At 40.7% G+C, this 18,548-nt stretch overlaps 1 protein-coding gene across 3 annotated transcripts in view; it reads left to right on the forward strand.

The window, feature by feature from the left end:
- The first annotated feature begins 853 nt into the window (after window positions 1–853).
- LOC119732159 overlaps window positions 854–18,548 on the forward strand; it is a 30,380-nt gene continuing 12,685 nt past the window's right edge. Inside the window, exons 1-14 of one of the 3 annotated variants that reach the window (XM_038205568.1) lie at window positions 854–973; window positions 3,275–3,381; window positions 4,337–4,415; window positions 5,427–5,702; window positions 6,574–6,807; window positions 8,131–8,250; window positions 9,063–9,177; window positions 9,751–10,137; window positions 10,865–11,002; window positions 11,553–11,805; window positions 14,034–14,176; window positions 15,428–15,502; window positions 16,761–16,913; window positions 17,763–17,803. In XM_038205568.1, coding sequence (XP_038061496.1) covers window positions 956–973; window positions 3,275–3,381; window positions 4,337–4,415; window positions 5,427–5,702; window positions 6,574–6,807; window positions 8,131–8,250; window positions 9,063–9,177; window positions 9,751–10,137; window positions 10,865–11,002; window positions 11,553–11,805; window positions 14,034–14,176; window positions 15,428–15,502; window positions 16,761–16,913; window positions 17,763–17,803 — 2,139 coding nt within the window. In that variant the 5' untranslated portion in view covers window positions 854–955. Of the gene's footprint in view, window positions 974–2,814; window positions 2,914–3,274; window positions 3,382–4,336; window positions 4,416–5,426; window positions 5,703–6,573; window positions 6,808–8,130; window positions 8,251–9,062; window positions 9,178–9,750; window positions 10,138–10,864; window positions 11,003–11,552; window positions 11,806–14,033; window positions 14,177–15,427; window positions 15,503–16,760; window positions 16,914–17,762; window positions 17,804–18,548 lie in introns of those variants that run through there. The other 2 variants (XM_038205569.1, XM_038205570.1) reach the window with 2 other exon arrangements.

Here is an 18,548-nt window from a genome sequence, read left to right on the forward strand (position 1 = left end):
CTTAGTGTGACCTGGCGGCATCAGTGCCGAGAGCCAATCGTTGAATTGTGGACTGCATATGCTTTTCTTTGAGCGAAGCTATTTTCTTTATTATTTTCATCAAACCAGTCCTGGTGTCGACGCGCGACGTACGACTGGGTCTGCCCAGGATTTGTCTCTAGTTTTTTTAGGCACAAGATTCGGCCCACTTCGACTTCGCATTAGGTAATTCAGGCCGCTCTTTCAGGGAAACATAAAAATATAGAACATATTATTTATCACTAATTCACTTACGGTACACGTCCAGTATGCAGGTGAAGCAAACACGAATAATGTGGTGCGTGATATTATGCGGCTCACAAAAAGCCTATAATTAATCTCACATCAAAATATTGAAATGTGTGATTTTTTTTTTTTAACGAGATATTTTCGGAGTGTTTTGTTTTTAGGGCGGCGGGGGGGGGGGGGGGGGGGGGGGAGCCGTGGTGGTCAATGTTCTCGCAAAGTCGTTAAGGCGGATGTTGGGTCCGGGGTCCGCCCTGGAACTAGACGCTCCGTGGCGCAATCTGACTGAGGTGGTTCCTGGATATACTTCATTTCTCTGACTTTTTTTTAAAGAGTTATGATGCACACGGGTCACCGATCGGTGACCATCTGAGCATGTTGCTGCCTGCACTGCAGTGCTGGACCAATGAACAGCTTTGACAGCGCAATTAAACTGGCATTTTCGCATGATTTCAGTTTAGTATTTATACTTGTGTGGGTAGTAAAGGTTGAAGACGAGACGGATTGATCTTTTTGTGGGATTTTCCCGGCTGCGGTTGTCTTGAGTTGGGAGTGGCGCGTTCAACATGTGGCACGCGCACGATGAGAGCAGCGCCCCCAAGCGACAAAAATGCTAGCCGGCCATGATGTGATTGACTTCAGCTGATGAATCCGTGGTGCACGTAAAGCTAGCTAGAGTGACTGATGAGAGATGGCCAACGCTGCACAGGTAAATATTCGTATAAAACTTGTTTTGATTAAATATTTTCTCTATGAACTGGTGGAATTGGTTTGGAACTCACTGAGCTCCATGAATGTGGCCAATTCACTGGAGTTGCAGTTGCACCCCGGGCACTAGCTTGCTTAGCCCCATAAATGTGGCCTATTTACTGGACTGCCTCCGTAAACATAGGCCACACATCCACATGTACAAAAATCGTGTCGACTTTGCCAAATTTTGATTTTCACATTTAGGCTTAGTTTGTAGGGTTTTTTGCTTTAGAAGCATACTCATCCTCTTTATAGGCTAATCAGAAAGTGCTGCCTTTTTCAGATGTATATTTTTGTGAAATTTCCAGATTCATTTTTACACGTTTGCGTATCAAAATTTCAACATGAAATTTCACAAAAATTAGACATCTGAAAAAGGCAGCACTTTCTGACTAACCTATAAAGTGGGTGAGTATGCTTCTAAAGCAAAAAAATCCTACAAACTAAGCCTAAATGTGAAAATCAAAATTTGGCAAAGTCGACACGATTTTTGTACATGTGGACGTGTGGCCTATGTTTACGGAGGCAGTCCAGTAAATAGGCCACATTTATGGGGCTAGTACATGTTGTACTAAATAATGAGTCGACTGTATTGCCGGCGGCAATCCCTATCAACAGAAGGCGCTGTACTCTCTAAGATAGGGCTGAATTATAAGATATATTAAATTACCACCAATGGTTGTGTAGCACCTGTGGCCTAGTGGATAAGCAACGGATCTCATGAGCGGGATGATCCGGGTTCGATCCCTGCTGGTGAAAATGTAAGGGTTTTTTTCCCCATCCCCAAAAATAAGATTCTTGTTTTATTATTTTAGCATGTCTCAAACATTTTATTGCAGAGTATTACATTATCTTTTTCAGATTTGTGGCTCTGAAAGATTTTTTTAAAGGGAAATAAAGTCTGAAATTGTAAAATGGTCTGATTCCCATCTTGTGAATACGAAGTTACAACGATAATGTTGGCATGGAGCCAGACTAAAATTTGTCACCGGAAAATGCCGAAGTACAAACTGCTCATGTTCAGTGCATAACTGCATATCAGGCAAGCTAACATTTGTTTGCCGTCTCTGGCTAAATATCCACTGCCTAAATCATTACAAATCTGAAATAAATACTTTGGCTTTTGCGGGATTTTGTAGTTTTGGACACCTTTCCAGTAAGAGAACATAATCCACTTTTTAGTTTCTGGATTCACCAAAATAGCTGGCAACGTCATGTGGCAGGATTTATTGGGTGTCGAGAGCAGGGTTTTGATTTTTGAGCGAAATTATGGGGTGAAATCAGATGATTAAATCTAGCTTGAGTAACATCCAGCTGACAACATGCTCATCAGGAATTCACATGTATAAACGCTGGAGAAAAAAATTATGTTGTAAATGTGAGATTGTAAGAGACCCTAGAAAAACGGCCTCTACATGATGGTCTTTTCCCTTCTATCACAACCCAAATTCCATTAAACATACCTCACCATGCACTCAGTCATTCACGAAGCTAATTATTACGATTGACTTGAAACAGAACAAAAGTTTAACTAGATATAAAAAAACATTGATGATTTCGTTGGGTTCTTCAGATTATTTGTCGATTAATTATACTAAGTAGGACATCCAACAGCTGTTGGGTCAGTAGTACATTCTGCACATGTACACAGTACAGTCCATGCATTGGCGTTGACCCGACGGCTGTTGGATGTCCTACTCAGCATGAGTAATCAAGGAATAATCTGATTGGCTGATAGATACAAGCACAAAATATCCACAACACAGCCATGACAGTGTGGCACTGGACTGTTTTTCTGAAGAAGCCACCAAAATCCTCAATATTTTTCATATTTTAGTAAGTTTTGCTCTGTTTCAAGTCAATCATTAGCATCGTGAATGACTGTGTGCATGGTATGAGGTATGTTTATAAATGGAATCTACGTTGGGATCAAGGGTAAAAGGACCATTTTGTAGAGGCTGTTTTTTTAGGGTCTCTTAAAATCTCACATTTACATGTACAACGTAGTTTTGTCTCCAGCGTTACATGTGAATTCCTGATGAGCATGTCAGCTGGATGTTACTCAAGCTAGACTAAATCTATGGCTTCAACACGTTCAGTGCCGGCTGCACATCATTGGTGCGCCATGACTTCGTTGGATTGTGATAACATGCACAAGCATGACAATAAAACCAGATGTTGAAAAAAAAACACTTGAAAAAATATGAAAACTTGAAAAATTAACCCCAAATCTTTATCTCTGGTCTGTTTTGTGTTGTAGACAGTCGACTCCCTTTTGGCCTCCCTTGTAGGCATGGGCTTTGAGTTGGATCGTTGCCAAGCAGCAGTGAATTGTGGGAAACTCACCGTTAACGACGCTGTGGAGTGGTGAGTTGAACGGAACATAAATGTCAAACAATATTGCAAATGTATACTTAATTTCACAATCAGTGGAGTCTTCAATAAAACTATTTTTCAACCATCAACAAAACCTTGTTTCTTATTTGACGGAAAGCATCCTAAATCCTCCAAAATTCCACCCTGTGCTGCTAACATGTGACGCATTTCATTTTACGTCAACAAAAAGCAGACGTCGTGGCCAATGTAAAATGGTCTTTGGTGTGCATTGTTTAGACCAAAAAAAAGGACATTTCTGGAAACCCGACCGACCCTAAAATTGTGGATGTACTTGTACACATAGGGTCGGCAGTTAAATTGTTTATTTTTTCATTTTATAATTGATTTTGTTCCCCACTAATTTCATTCATACATGAATGCTTTTGAAAGTAAAAAATATGCCCGCCAAAAATCTGGAATGCTTGTTAGTTTGTGATGTTTTTTTTTCTAGTTTTGTTGTCTTGGAAAATGTATATTGTCTACGTACTTCTGTACAAAGAAAACGAAATACCCTACCTACCGACCTTTCCTATTTTTGGCAAAGCTACCAGAAACACATCATGTGTTATCCATAAAAGACTGCAAAGGCAGATTGAGGGAAATGGAAGTTTCAACAACCAGAGAGTTTTGATTGAATGTCTGGTAATGGGATCGAAGAGATATCTAATAATGTCTAGAGTTATTGTATTCTTATAATAGTTTATGCGGTACCCGCTGCTATGTACATCAGATTCGAACCAGCCATCTGATCCCGTTGGCTCAGTGGTCGAGTGGTAAGACATCTGCACTAGGAAGCAGGAGGTTGTGGGTTCGAGTCCCACCCGAGTGATTTTTTTCCAACTTTCACTCGGGAGGCAACACACTATGTATACAGTGTTTAAACGTTGATGAAAGGCAAAACCTATAATTTGATTTAACGTCTAGAGTTTTTATCGCTGTTATCCAGGTTACTGCAGGGTCACGGTGCTGAAGATACAATCCCATCACGTTCAGCACCCACACTGAGTCTCAATCAACCATCTCAGGTAAGTTGCAATCTTTCCCCTCGTAAGCAAATTTTGAAAGCGCACTGTCTCAAAAAAATTATTTTTAACCCCTGGATAGAGATTTACGTACAGGATTGTACAGGGAGGCAATACAGATTTTGGGCGTACTTTCAACCTTACCCCGTGTCTGTATGTGTGACTAAAAATAGTAAAATTTTTGATAACAAAAAAAAAATTTATGATTAGAAAATATGATACAAGTTACAATTTGTACACTTTTGAGACATGTTTGTGACTCAACCATATGAAATGAGTTGGAAGCTACTAGAGCTACGTTTCCAACATATGAAGTGAATTGGAAGTTTCTAGAGCTACGCTCAAGTCAAATCACAATTTGCACTCTGGACATTAAAAGAAGTCGTTATTTTCACCTACATAAGGTAAGAGGCCATTCAAATCATAAATGTTTTTAAATTTTGAAAGAAATATCTTGAACATATGGATGGGCGGGGCAAGGAAATCATTGAAATCAAAGATCTTTTCAAAATTAAAAAACTTGGGATGAGTGGGGTCAACAAATTTTTTAAAAAGAAGCACATTTTTTTTTAACACGGATAATTTGAATGGCCCCTTACTTCCATATTCATCAGAATATTCAGCTACAGCATGTGATAAATCACAGCCAAAAACTGAACTTACTCTTTATAGTGCACGCAGTCGTGTTTTACTATATGCCTGAGGACAACCTGTTGTGTTTCCCTTTGTCCTTGTACTTTAACACTTTCCCATAGACTAAGCACGTAAATGTACGATCGAGGACAGTTTCAACAAAAACACCGTCGTTTGAGGAATGGATTGGTCTGTCCTCAATTGTAATGCCACACAAGTGCGCATGTGAAAGAAGGAAGTGACAAACTAGTCCTGAAGACGCATATTGTATCATCGCGTCACATTTGTAACAACTTTAAAGATGAATTATACTTGAATGTTGCACCCTGTCCAAAACAGAATATAATGGAATACCTGAAATTGTAACTTTTCATCACCCAGGCCGGACCAGCAACCCAATCTAGCGATGCCAGCTACCTTCCCTTCAGCTTACCGCCCGTATCAGCCCCATCATCAGACCCTCCAGGAGACTCCCATCAAGGTCTCACACATCCCGCCGTCCCACCGACGTCAGACGAGAGCAGGTTTCAGCAGCAGGACGTCGTGAGTCGGTTCTCCCTGTCGGAGAAGAAGAGACAGGACAAAGAGAGATGGGAGAAGGAGCAGAGAGAAAAGGCTGCCGTGGAAGCTCGGCAGGCCAGACTGCAGGCGAAACAGGCAAGTTGGCTGCCCCATTAACCCTTACTCTCTGAGGGTAGTTTACTGCATGTCAGTTGGTTATGCCAATGCCCTCCAGCTGCAGTTAATTGGAGGATAAACTATCTTGACTGTGAAGGCTCCAATTGGCAGGAGTTGGAGGCCCTGGAGGGTGCCTGATACTGACCAGCTGGGGGCACTCACTTTGTTATCAGAGGACTCTCATTGTTCTCTGTGGCATGTATTGGAGTGCCTGTCCAGTTACCCTTGAAATGACATGGCAGATATTGGAGGGCCATGCAAAAAACATAGGAGATTTTCTTGAGGCACATATTGGCATGCGTTGGAGGGTCTAGTAGGGTAAGGGTTAAACTTAACTCCCCAGGGAATTTTTGCTAGAAATCCTGCTGAATGCAGCAACATGCAACACTTGTCAAAATGACAAGCCTGCTCAGTGTAGCAAGATCAATCAGATCCTATATCTCAAGGCCAAACTGCCTCAGAGTCTGTGGTCACCAACTGCAGTGCGATACAACTGTGGCATTATTCAATGGGACTAGCTTTCATTATTTCAGTATTGACAGTTTGTGCACTGGTATCGATAGCTTACTGTACATGTAGCAAAGTCCCACAGATTTTATACACCTGATTCACCGTGTTAAGTCTAGCAAGGTTAGGGTTAATATTGCATACAATTCACAAGTTTTTCTCCAATAATGGCATAGCTCGGCAGACATGCTCGTGAATTGCAAGTTAAACATTCATTTGTATCAAGCAATATGGATAATAAGACACAAACTGAACAACACAATATGCATTCATGCACTTTCACTTGATGTCGTCAATCATAAACAAAGTACAACTAATGCTGGAATCTCTGTCCTAACTCCAGGCGAGGAGTAACATCTTAAAGAACATCGAAGCCGATAAGGAGGCCAGACACCAGCATGGCAAGCTACCAACAAGCCTCCAGCCTGAGACCTCCGTGGGGACAACTCCCCCTACTCAGCCTGCCGCTACTGCCGCGGAACCTCCTGGGGGCGCTAAAATGGAGGCATCCCAACGGGCGACGGCTTCTCAAGAGTCTAAGCCAATGCCCAGCGCTCCAACCATGTGCATGCTCCAGGTAAATGAAGCAACAAAAATGAAATTTCAAACTTGGTTTTGCCCTTCACCGATGTATAAACGTTGTACAGGGTGAGAAAAAAAAGTGACACCCAAATGTCAGAACTATTGTTTTAGTGAAGTTCTGCATGTAGCACTTTCAAAATCTAGGATATAAAAGCCCAATTCATGTTTTCTTTAAGTACAAAGAATCATTCAAATCACACATGTACTTTTCAAGTTACGGAATTTTAAACACAACCACAGTTTTAAAGTTCTGTCCACGGATCACAAAAAAAGGTGTGCGTTCTTTCGTCAAAACGAAAACAACTCATAGTGATCACACACATCCCTATGTGATTTGTTTTTCTGAAAGAACACCTACCTTCTTGTGATCCGTGGACAGAAATTAAAACGGTGGTTGTGTTTAAAATTCCGTAACTTGAAAAGTACATGAGTGATTTGAATGATTCTTGTACTAAAAGAAAGCCCATGAATTGGGCTTTCGTATCCTAGACTTTGCAAGAGCTACATGCAGAACTTATTTAAAACTATGGTCCGGACATTTGGGTTTCACTTTTTTTTTACTCGCCCTGTATACTCAGTGTGTTACCTTCCCGAGTGAAAGTTAGAAAAATTCACTCGGGTGGGACTCGAAACCACGACCTGCTGCTTTCTAGTGCAGATGTCTTACCACTCGACCACCGAGCTAACGGCTGGTTATGAATAGCTAATGCAGTAGCCGCTGCTATGTACATCAGATTCGAACCAGCCGACCGATCCCGTTAGCGCGGTGGTCGAGTGGTAAGACGTCTGCGCTAGAAAGCAGGAGGTCATGGGTTCGAGTCCCACCCGAGTGATTTTTTTTTCAATTTCACTCTGAAGTAACATACTGAGTATGCCAGTAGCCATACTGAGTAGCCATAGGGATGGGAGTTGGGATGTCCTGGATATACCAACTATTTGAATATTTGATCATCAACCAAACATTCGAACAGCATTTTACCGGTTCAAATATTCCGGTAAAAAAAAGAAAAAAACTATGCATGTACACAACTGTGATGTTATTTTAATATTAAAGTTGCACCACTTCATTGTCAGATTCCTCTGCTTGTTGACCGCGACAGTGAAAAATTTGTGTCGACGGCGGTTCATTGTTCCGTTCCTTTTAGCCAGCAGGATAAAATCAAAAATACAAGTCGAAAGTAGGAAAATTTTTTAAATTTTTAAAATTCTGTTTCCACTGGTGGGAAAATTTGTTTACACATTTTTGTGTAAATGTCACATCCATTATTAAATGCCCACAAACTATTATCTAATATGTGTTTTGTGTTGATGGTTATAGGTCCGATTACCTTCAGGGCAGAGCATGCGAGAGAAGTTCCCTTCTACTGCCACTCTCCAAACTGTGGTGGATTTCATCAAGAGTCAACACTCGGACCTGATTCACATTAATCTCATACAGGTAAAAGACTATGAGTCAATCTCACCGAGCTGCTGAAAAAAATGTTGCTTAGCAAATGTAGGCTCAAAAGTTAAAAACCACAGGACACCAATCAAAAGCAATATGAATATCACAGCATTATTGGGTAGTCACCTGTTTGTTTGTTTTTTAAGCCAAGCAATTATTTTCTGGTTAGCAAATTTCTGTAATTTTAAGATTTGTTTTAAGAATTATAGTAAAAAGTTGTTTCTTCACTGATTGAACCCACTTTGCTGTCCTCTAATTTGGCAGCTTTGCTAATTTTGCTAGCAAAGTGAGTTTGGGCGTGATCCCTGCATACCTGGTATTTAAGGGTTTATGGCCTTGAACCAAGATATTGATAAAATTGGGAAAACTGCCAACATAGTGCTGGATAGCTCAGTTGGTAGAGCACTGGTACGGTATTCCAGTGGTCACAGGTTCGAACCCAACTCCAATCCATTTCGTTGTCAATCATATGATTATTTCAGGGTCGACATTTGTCAGGATTTTTTTGTAAGGGTTTTTTCCTGATTTCAGGATTTTTAAAGAATCCCTTTTGAAATACGCAAGTTCCTTGGCTTTTATCGTGAAGGCATTTTTGCCTATAAAAGCTTAAAGAAATGGGTATTTTAAAGGGTGCCTATAAGCAAATACAAACATATGCCATAGTCCCTACGTTGCTCTAGGATCCTTAGCGGCCCTAAAACCCACTGCCAAATATTTCAGGGATTTTTCATTTTCCCCAATCTCACACTGTTATTCATAAATGTTGCCAGTGTTTGTACTAAATTTCCTCTTGCTATATCCCACAGCCGTTTCCGCACAGGTCATTCACCTCCAGAGAGCTGGACTCAACGTTAGAAGAACTCAAGCTGACGCCAACTGGCAACCTGGTTGTAAAGCTGGGAACAGCAGAGCCCGCTGCATGTGAGCCTAAACCCTAGTTGCCCGTGATTACTTTAAAATTGAGGATCTTTGTGTTTGGAAATTAATATACAGGTTGTAAAAATTAATTTGCAATGTAAAATGTGGACAAATTTTGTTACATGGCTTGTAGTATATTACATTATATAAACAAATATACTATGAAAATGGCTTTGACAGAACAGGAAAAATGCCATCATTAATGCAGCATGTTTCCAGCGTAGATCAACATTTGTGTTTCAGAAATTTTTGGCCCGAGTGAAATGTCCATTTTGGGGCCAAACTTTATGCGCAGAATTTCATCTTTGTCCTGAGTTTAACCCCCCCACCCCCCTAAAAAAAACCCAAATGTGTTTTCTACGGTGAGGCTGTGTTCTTTTGCATCTCCATAATTCTCAAGTTTTATAACAATAACAGTTTCATGAAATTTTAAATACATGTGTCATTGCACTCCTCATGTTCAATTTTTGCAAAGTGAATACTTCCTATGATATCGTGAATCCGGTTTCACTTTCACTTTTGCATGAAGTTTGAACTGGTCATATTGATGTGTAATGTTATGGTCATATATAATAGTGCAACAAGAAGCCCAAAGCCTGCCTGCCGCGTCACCTGACCGAGAGAGCCAACCCCAGCCAACCAATCAGCAGCAACCGCCTCCCTCCCTGTCTCAACTCCTCCCACACCATCCCCCGCCCCCTGCCCCGCCTCACCACCGATCCCAATCAAGCCATCACAGCTGGGGGCATGGCCAAGCCCTGAGCCCCGGTGACGACAGCAGTCCAGCCAATGAGGAGCAGGAGGAGGAGCCTATGGAAGTAGGCGGGGCCAGAGTGGACTTTGATGACTTAGGAGGAGCCATGGATGATGAAGAGATGATGGGTGTGGACGAGGCAGGAGTGGGAGGGGCTGAGGAAGCCATGCTTTGGGGTGGCCCCGCCCCCCATCCACATCCCATGGGAGGTTAGTAAAACACACCCACCAAAACCACTTGCCATTCAAACCGTATAGTGCCCATGTGCACAGTGTGCAGGATTCATATGTCAGTCCATTGACCTTTGCTCGAGCGTGATACCAGATTCATTGAAAGTGCTCAGGATGATTGTCATTTATGAAATGGTCATTTGAAACGGACTTAGTAGCTGGAAGACTTTTGGAGTAATTTATAAAACTGTCTTAGCTAACTATTATTTGGATGTATAGTTGATATTAGCTTAACTTGTTATTGGAAGTTGACAAATAAATACCCGAAGCTCACCTTCGGAAGCTTATGGGCTCGGTGCGCAAGTATTCCCCCAACGGCCAGCAAAGGAGAGTTGGGGGAGACCTAGATTGGCTCCTTGTCCATGATTCACTGCGTATTTTGAATCATATCCAATGTTATTGGAGGCGGGAATAGTCTCGGAGACCATCCCAAGTTAAATTTGAATATATTCGCGTGCTGAGGATGCATGACGCTCACGCGAAGATGCTGTGGCTAATAGTTTGCACATTCAGGAAGTTGTGCGTACTTCACTCGCAAACCAGTACAGTACAGTACAGTACGCACACGCTGTGTGTCCCGTACACAGAGCTCACAAAACTGGTAAAAACGCACCCTCTTTTGTTGGCGCACAGAGCCCATATTGACTGTCTCCTCTCAAACTATTTGTCACGTTTGTGTATACTAATCATTTAATTTGATTCACAGCAGCAGGGAGAGCACACCACGACTGGGGTGACGGCAATCGTCTCATCGATGGCAGACGACCTTTGAACTTCAACTACGGATTTGGCCAGCAGGGAGAACAGGGTGACGTGGAGGAGGCACCCAGCCCACAGAGAGCAGGTAGGTCAAAGGTCAAAGGTTGATTCTCATGTATCCAGGGTCAGTCCACCCATAGTCCTACCTAAGGCAAACATTGGGCAAGTTTGCGCAGGAACTATTGTTGACCAGTGGTTAAATATAGCTCGACCAAATTTAGCCCCAACTCTGTCTAGTCGACGATGTTTGACTACGCTAGTCGACTATTTGTAACCAGCCTACTCGGCCTGGTTGCACCGCACCAATAGTTGCACGCATTATTAACCTACAGCAGGGAGCCAGGACCCAGAAGTTTTGCGATTACATTTTGACCATCCTTGACTAGAGACGTTCGCACGTTGCTATTAGTGCGTAGACGTAAGTTACGTCACAAATCCAATAGACTAATGGTCCTGTCATAACTTGATCTTTGTAATTTGAGGTCTTGGAACAGCAATGGGAGATTTCCCCCCTACCTCTCCGCATGCTTCCCACCTCCCCCTTCCCTTCCCCCTTGCAACTATTCGCATCTTCACTGGTTAGTAAATTTCAGTAGAAATAAAACAGTGTCTCAATTTCTTTTATTTGCCAACAGCTGCAGCAGCATTGTCGCGTTTGGCGGCTGCAGCTCTCTCCCAAGCCCAGAGCCCGACCAGCCCCACCGACAAGCCCATCACAGCCCTGCAGGACCTGTGCCTGCGCTGCGTCAGTAAACGAATCGAAGGACGCACCCGGCAGCCTGTCACAATGCTGGAGGCGCTGCCCCCGCACCTCGCGAGCCGACTGGTGGAAGAGCTGAAGAAGGCCGGGGTGCTCAGACCGAAGACGCTGAATTTGTTCTTGCCCTGGTGGGTTGACAGAGTTCAAAAAATTCTTTTCAAAATGAACATGGCTAATACTAGATGTTGGCCCTTTTCTGCAATGTGATGATAGAGGCTAATAATTATATGTATATCCTTAAGGGTGTGTAAATCTGAGTAATGGTTAGGGCTGTGTCAAATATTATATTGAATATCTGAATATTCGATTATCCACTGAATAACAAAATAGCTTTACAACAGAATATTCGTAAAAATGTTACCCGTCCTTAGAATATAACAAAAAACGTCCGTGATGTGATTTTATTTCCTGCCAGTAGGTTCAGAGGTTTTATTATTTGTCAAATGCCACATTTGTATGAAGAGTAAGTTCCGTGAAAAATATTAGCCCCAATTTGCATCATTAATATCTGTCAAAATCAGCTAGTCAGCTATTTCAAAAAGACACATGTACAGGGTGACCCCCCCCCAAAAAAAAATTGCAACCCTTAGGCCAAAAAAAAAGGCGCCGTAGCCATGCGCGTTGATGATGATGTCTCAAAACTGCCAAACTCACTGGTTTGACTGGAATCCTGCTGCTGCACAATTTTAACGTGTTTTTAGATTGGGTTGTGGTCGAGAATAAGCTTTATGTGGCCTCTCTGGACTCCCATATATTTGCACTAAGTTTAGTCGGGCACCATTTGCAGTCATCAGCCGACATTTGAAGCAAAAGAATCAGGTAAGAAAAAAAAAAACAGCCGCGTCGCCGCACCACTTTTTGGGCAAGCACCATACCAGAAACCGGAGACTTTTTTTTTTGGCCTTGAACATTTACCTTTTAAAGGGATCAGTGGATTTTTATGTTTTGGGTATCAGATTAAAGCTGAGAGATTTTTCTTTCAAATACTGAAACAATCATGAAAATAGCACTTTAGGTTGCCGAGAAAAAGCCAATTATGGAAAAGTAGTCATTTTTCATCCTGCACACAAAAAAATACCACAGTAAGGGATTTTTACTGTACCTATTCTTGCATGTCCTTATCCTTACAAACAACACGGCACACAATATAATAAGAGAACAAACACATTTGATGGAAATACCTTTTATTTTCCTACTGAATGAACAGGTATCTCCTTTTTAGTCCTATTTTAAACCCTTTCAACATCATAGATATGTCAAAATATTAAAGAAATTGCACAAATGAAGGATAATCATAATTGCACAGTAGGCTAACAGTAAAATGTTTTACTATTTGAAGTACTTGGATACAGGATGAAAAATGACTACTTTTACATAATTGCCATTTTCTAAGCAACCCAAAGTGCTATTTTCGTGATTTTTGTCAGTATTTGAAAGAAAAAGCTCCCAGCTTTTATGATACCCAAAACATGAAAATCCACCGATCACTTTATTTTAAAAGGCAAATGTTTTAGGTTGGCATTTTTTTGGGGTCACCCTGTATATATCAATACATGCGTGATATTCATAAAAAGTTTGTACCTCAATTTCAATGGACAAATATTCCATCAAATTGAAGTTGCAACAATCAAATACTAACACAACTAAATCATTTTAAAAAAAAAGCATAGCTTTAAAGGGAATATACATCATTTGCTTTTGCTGTAATTTTCAGAAATGGATGGAATTGGGGGGTTGGAAATATAAAGCAAATATAGTTACACTGACTTTTTGGAGGTTTTGGGTTCGAAAATGCTATAAAAACCAAGAAAAACAATCATTTTCCTGTAGTCTGGTTCCCTGACTCCATATAAGAAGAAACAGAGCAGTTTACATACATTGGGGAATTGTAAGGTCAGGGAACCAGTCTAGCTGGCTCGTACCCGTTCATAGATTTGTAATCGATTGCAAACAAGTGCAATGGTCAATTGGGGCCAGTATTTGAAAAAAAGCCAGTTGTTTCCAACGCTGATCGGCCGATCAGCGTTGGAAATTGATACAAAAATACCACTTTTCTTGAAAATGACAGTATACCAGGTGCCATAATTTTACAGGATGCTTTAGACTGTCATTTACCAACATCCTATTAAGGTATTTCGTAAAAACTTGGTAATTTTATTTTTCGATGTTTGCAAATGTTGTATATTCCCTTTAATAGTGGTAAACGCGCATTGAAATAAAAGTTTCATTTCTGTTAAAATATAGAACAGTACAAGATAGTGGAATGTGTATATGCAGAAAATTAATCAACATTGTACTGGGGAGGGGAGGGAACAGATATCATTTTTATCTTCAATGACCTGTTCTGTATCCGCAGTCATCTGCAATATTTGACGTTAGACTGCTACAAGTACACCACCAACGAGTTGCTGCAAGCGGCAAGGCTCCACGTCCACATCAGTAGGCTGAGTCTCAGTGCTTGCCCGCTACTCACTGATCAGGCCTTCCTCTCCATCAACAGTAAGCGTATCAACTCCCTCCACCTTCCGCCAAGAATCCTCTCATCAAAATTCCATTTGGTTTAAGTAAATACAGACTTAACCCAAATCAAACAGCGCCCTGCTATTGTGTCTGCCATACCTCAAATAGGCTAATGTGAAGTATTAGCCTCCCCAATCCTGCAAAATCCAACAAAACCCACCAGGTGCATTTTGAAGAAACCTTGGGGTGGGGGGGGGGGGACGGGGAAGTATTAGGCACGTATTATTAGTGTTCAACATCCTTACATTTTGCAACCTTGCTCAACATTTGAATATTGCACTTTGCCTTTCATTAACTTAACTTTGTAAGTACTGAAAACTTTATAAGTACTGAAATAAGTACTTACTTTGAGAACTTACAGAAGGACTGTTCTTATCAGAACAAAAACTACTTAGCGAAGTTGATACTAAGCAGGACAAGTTCTTTTCAGAACTAAATATCTTCTAAGCAGTAGTTATTACCACATGGTGTTACCGCAAACCAAAACAATACCGATACTCCAACATGCAAAGCCTCAAATCTTATACTGAAAACTCTGTGATGACTGAGAAAATTCAACACTTTTGCCGTGGTGGGACTCAAACCCGCAACCTACTGCGTAAAAGTGCAGACGCCTTACCACTTTTCCAACAGGCTTACTGACCAGTTTAAATCTGACATAATACAATTTGAGGATTTTTACCCCTAATTGAGATTTTGTACTCTTAAATTGTGTCTATGATATTAAAAATGCATTATGGCACTTGTACAATTTTCCGATTATGATGGTCTTAAGTTAAAGATAAGGTAGTTATTTTTAAATGAAGTTTTCAGATCTCAAAAGAGACAGTTTCAGGATTTTTACCCCTAATTATTGAGGCTTTGTACTCTTAACTTGTGTCTATGATATCGAAAATGCATTATGCCACTTAGACAATTTTCCAATTATGATGGTCTTAAAGAAAATGAAGTTATCTTTAAATAAAGTTTTGAGATCCAAAAGAAAGTTTAAGTTTACTCTGCTAAAACTGTTATTCTCGGTACCAAGATAAACAGGTTTTTTTTAGCACTTCACCAATAAGGATTTCTTTGACATTAGTTACCATGGTTACCAGTTTTGTCCGCAGCTATCTTTTTTCCCCTACAAAATTGCATGAAGTCAATTGTCTGAGTCTGTAAGATAGATTTCAAACAGTTCTTACTAGTTCAGTTCTTACTGGTTCTGTTGGTCACTCTTCTTCCCTCCTGTAGGTCTGAAGAAGCTTCAGTATCTGAACGTAAGCAATAACAAACAACTCACAGATGGTATTCTATACTCAATCAAAGGTATGTGATCTTTCTGTCATTTATGTTATCTCGTTGATTCTTGTTATCATGTACACCCGTTCAGTGCATCAGTATTGGTTTCTCTCAGATTCTTGAAATTAAATTTTTTGACGTGAGAGGAAAATCCCTAAGAACATCGGTCCAAACTAACACAGTCAGGTAACTGGACTGAAGAACTCTAGCACACGATGACTCTGACAGGAATTGAACCAGTCAAGAGAACCAAAGAGGAAAGATGATGTGCTGTCGTTTTTAACGGGAATGTACAACATTTGCCTTTGCTGCAGTTTTCAGAAACAAATGGATTTGGAGGATTAGCATGTTATAGCAAATATTGTTAAAATGACTTGTTTCACGTTTTGGGCTTGTAGATGCTGGAAAAACCAAGAAAACCAATCATTTTCTTGTAGTCTGGTTCCCTGACCCCACTTAAGATGAAACAGAGCAATTTATAGACTTTGGGGAACTGTAAGATCAGAGAATCAGTCTAGCAGGCTTGTACCTCTTCACAGTTGTGTAATCAATTGCAAAGAAAACGAGGAATAACTAATTATGAAAAATTTGGAGCAGTTTTGGAAAAAAAAGCCAGTTTTCTCCAACGCTGGTCGTCCGATCAGCGTTGGAAATTGCTACAAAAATACCATTTTCTTGAAAATGTCAGCACACTAGGAGCCACGATTTTACAGGATGCTTTAGACTGTTATTCCCTAACAATCCAGTAAGGTATTTTGTGATAATTTGATCATTTTGTTTTGTGATGTTTGCAAATGTTGTATCTTCCCTTTAAGAAAAGTGGAATTTTTGTATCAATTTCCAACGAAGGTCGGCCGACAATCAGTAGAAGAGATACTACCCCAATTTCCCAAATTGAGTCAGTCCACGTTTTGTTTGCATACGGGTACACATCCGTGAACGGGTGCAAGCCAGCTAGTCTGGTTCCCTGACCTGACAATTCTCCGATGTCTATAATTGCTCCGATTCATCTGAAGTAGGGTTGGAGAACCAGACTACAACCACAACATTTTTTTCTTGGTTTTTCCAGCATCTACAAACACAAAACCTTACATAGGTCAGTGGAACATTATTTGCCATAAAATACTAAACCCCAAATCCATCCATTTCTGAAAATTACAGCAAAAGCAAATAATGGATATTACCTTTAATTGAAATAATAAAAGGAACGGTGTGTTTGCTACCATTGTAATATTGTGCTACTTTAGTGCATTATTTAACATTGTTGAAAACAAATCCATTCCAGATTTGTCAAACCTGGTGACGTTAGCATTGGAGGAGACTTCGGTGAGTGATGAAGGAGTCAAGGTGCTAGCCTCATCACCATCAATGAGTCAACTAACACATCTCAGTCTCAACAGAACAAACGTGTCAGACAGCATGCTTCCTTTCCTCACAGGTATTGCAGTTTTTCTGTCAAAAGATCAAACATATTTTTGTTTTCTGAAAAGAATTTCAATATTGGTGCATGTATAAGATGTTGGTGTTGACGTGTCGCCTTTTTTTCGACTGCGACTTCGAAACTGAAACCCTCCTAAACATTTGCACAAATTACAAGTATGAAACTGCTGAAACTATTAATCCTGCATATATTATTCCGAAAAGAAGTATTTAAGCCAAATCAGAATTTCAAATTCACGTTTTACAAAACTGTCTTGTCATTGCAAAGTGATGAGAAGAATTCAGAATGATCCAGAGTTGTAGCAGTACCAATGGAATTCCAAAAAAACATGTTTAGCAGTAATTTTGTATTTTGTAAATTTAGGAAATTTGAACATTGCAGTTTCAGTTGCGCCCTTAGACCTGTGTGTGCAGGGGTGAGATTTTTTGCAGGATTTTTCCCAATTTCAGGACTTTTTGTCAGGTTTTTCCTGATTTCGGAAATTTTTGTTAGGATTTCTCCTAATTTCTGGATATTTAAAGAATCCTGTTTGATGTCTGGAATTTAAAAGTTTTTATACAACAAAAGAATTGGGTATTATAAAGTGTGCCTTTGTTCCATAGACCCTACGTTCTGGGAACCTCAGTAGCCCTCAAACCCTCTGTCGATAATTTCATGGATTTTTCATTGTCCCCCAATGTCACCTTCGATGTGTGTTTTATTTACTGTCTTTATCTCAAAGTTAAGATTCCTAAACTTGACATGAAATGTATGTATGCAACCGGCTTGTTATTGCATCATGTATTTTTTTACTGAGAAGTTTATTCCAATCGTAGTTTCTAATTGATCATTGTGTTTCTCTTGCAGTTTTCACAAATTTGAGAAGCCTTGGCCTGGAGCAGACAAAGGTGAGTTGTAGACTCGGTGCCCAACACAAACTGCTGGGAAAACATCAACTAACAAAGTTTGTTGTTTTAGCTGTCACACGAAGGGTGCTGAATTCCTTCGCTGACTTCGAGTGCACTTGAAGAACAAGTTGACTGAGCAGTTGTGTTTTTGTTTTAACCCAACTCCCTACTGTATTTTACTAAGCACTGGACCAAATCCACCAAAAACCATCAATCACATTGCTTCCAATACATGCTTCCCTTTAGGCCTCCAGGCCCAAGTCCATCATACTCCATCAACATTTAGTCACACCAGGCCTGCAGGACCAAGTTCCCCGAAATCCACCAAAAAGGGGGGGGGGGGGGATGGATTTTGATGGGGTTGAGGAGGTTATAGAGAAATATAGTTAAAGGACGGAAAAAGTCTTGAGGATGAACCGTCCAACTCTGAATTCTTTTCTGTTTTTTTCGGTCGGAATTTTACAACAAGACTAGGCAAGTCTAGAAGAGCTGGTCCAAGAGTGCACACAATTCTATTCAGTTGATTCAGAATGGCTATTCAGAGGAAGTCCTTCAATGCATCTGGTCTACACAATCGGATGGTTGTAGCCAGGGGCGTCAATCGCTTCTCAAAAGTGGGGGGGGGGGACATACCTTGATCAGAAATAATGCGAGCGCGAAGTGCGAAGCACTTACAGCATGGGGTTCGGGGCCCGCTTAAGGGCCCCGAAAAAAATTCGGATTCTAGATGCTCATGTGGTGTGAT

This window comes from Patiria miniata, unplaced genomic scaffold (assembly GCF_015706575.1).
Source record: "Patiria miniata isolate m_02_andy unplaced genomic scaffold, ASM1570657v1 HiC_scaffold_24, whole genome shotgun sequence".
Taxonomy (NCBI): domain Eukaryota; kingdom Metazoa; phylum Echinodermata; class Asteroidea; order Valvatida; family Asterinidae; genus Patiria; species Patiria miniata.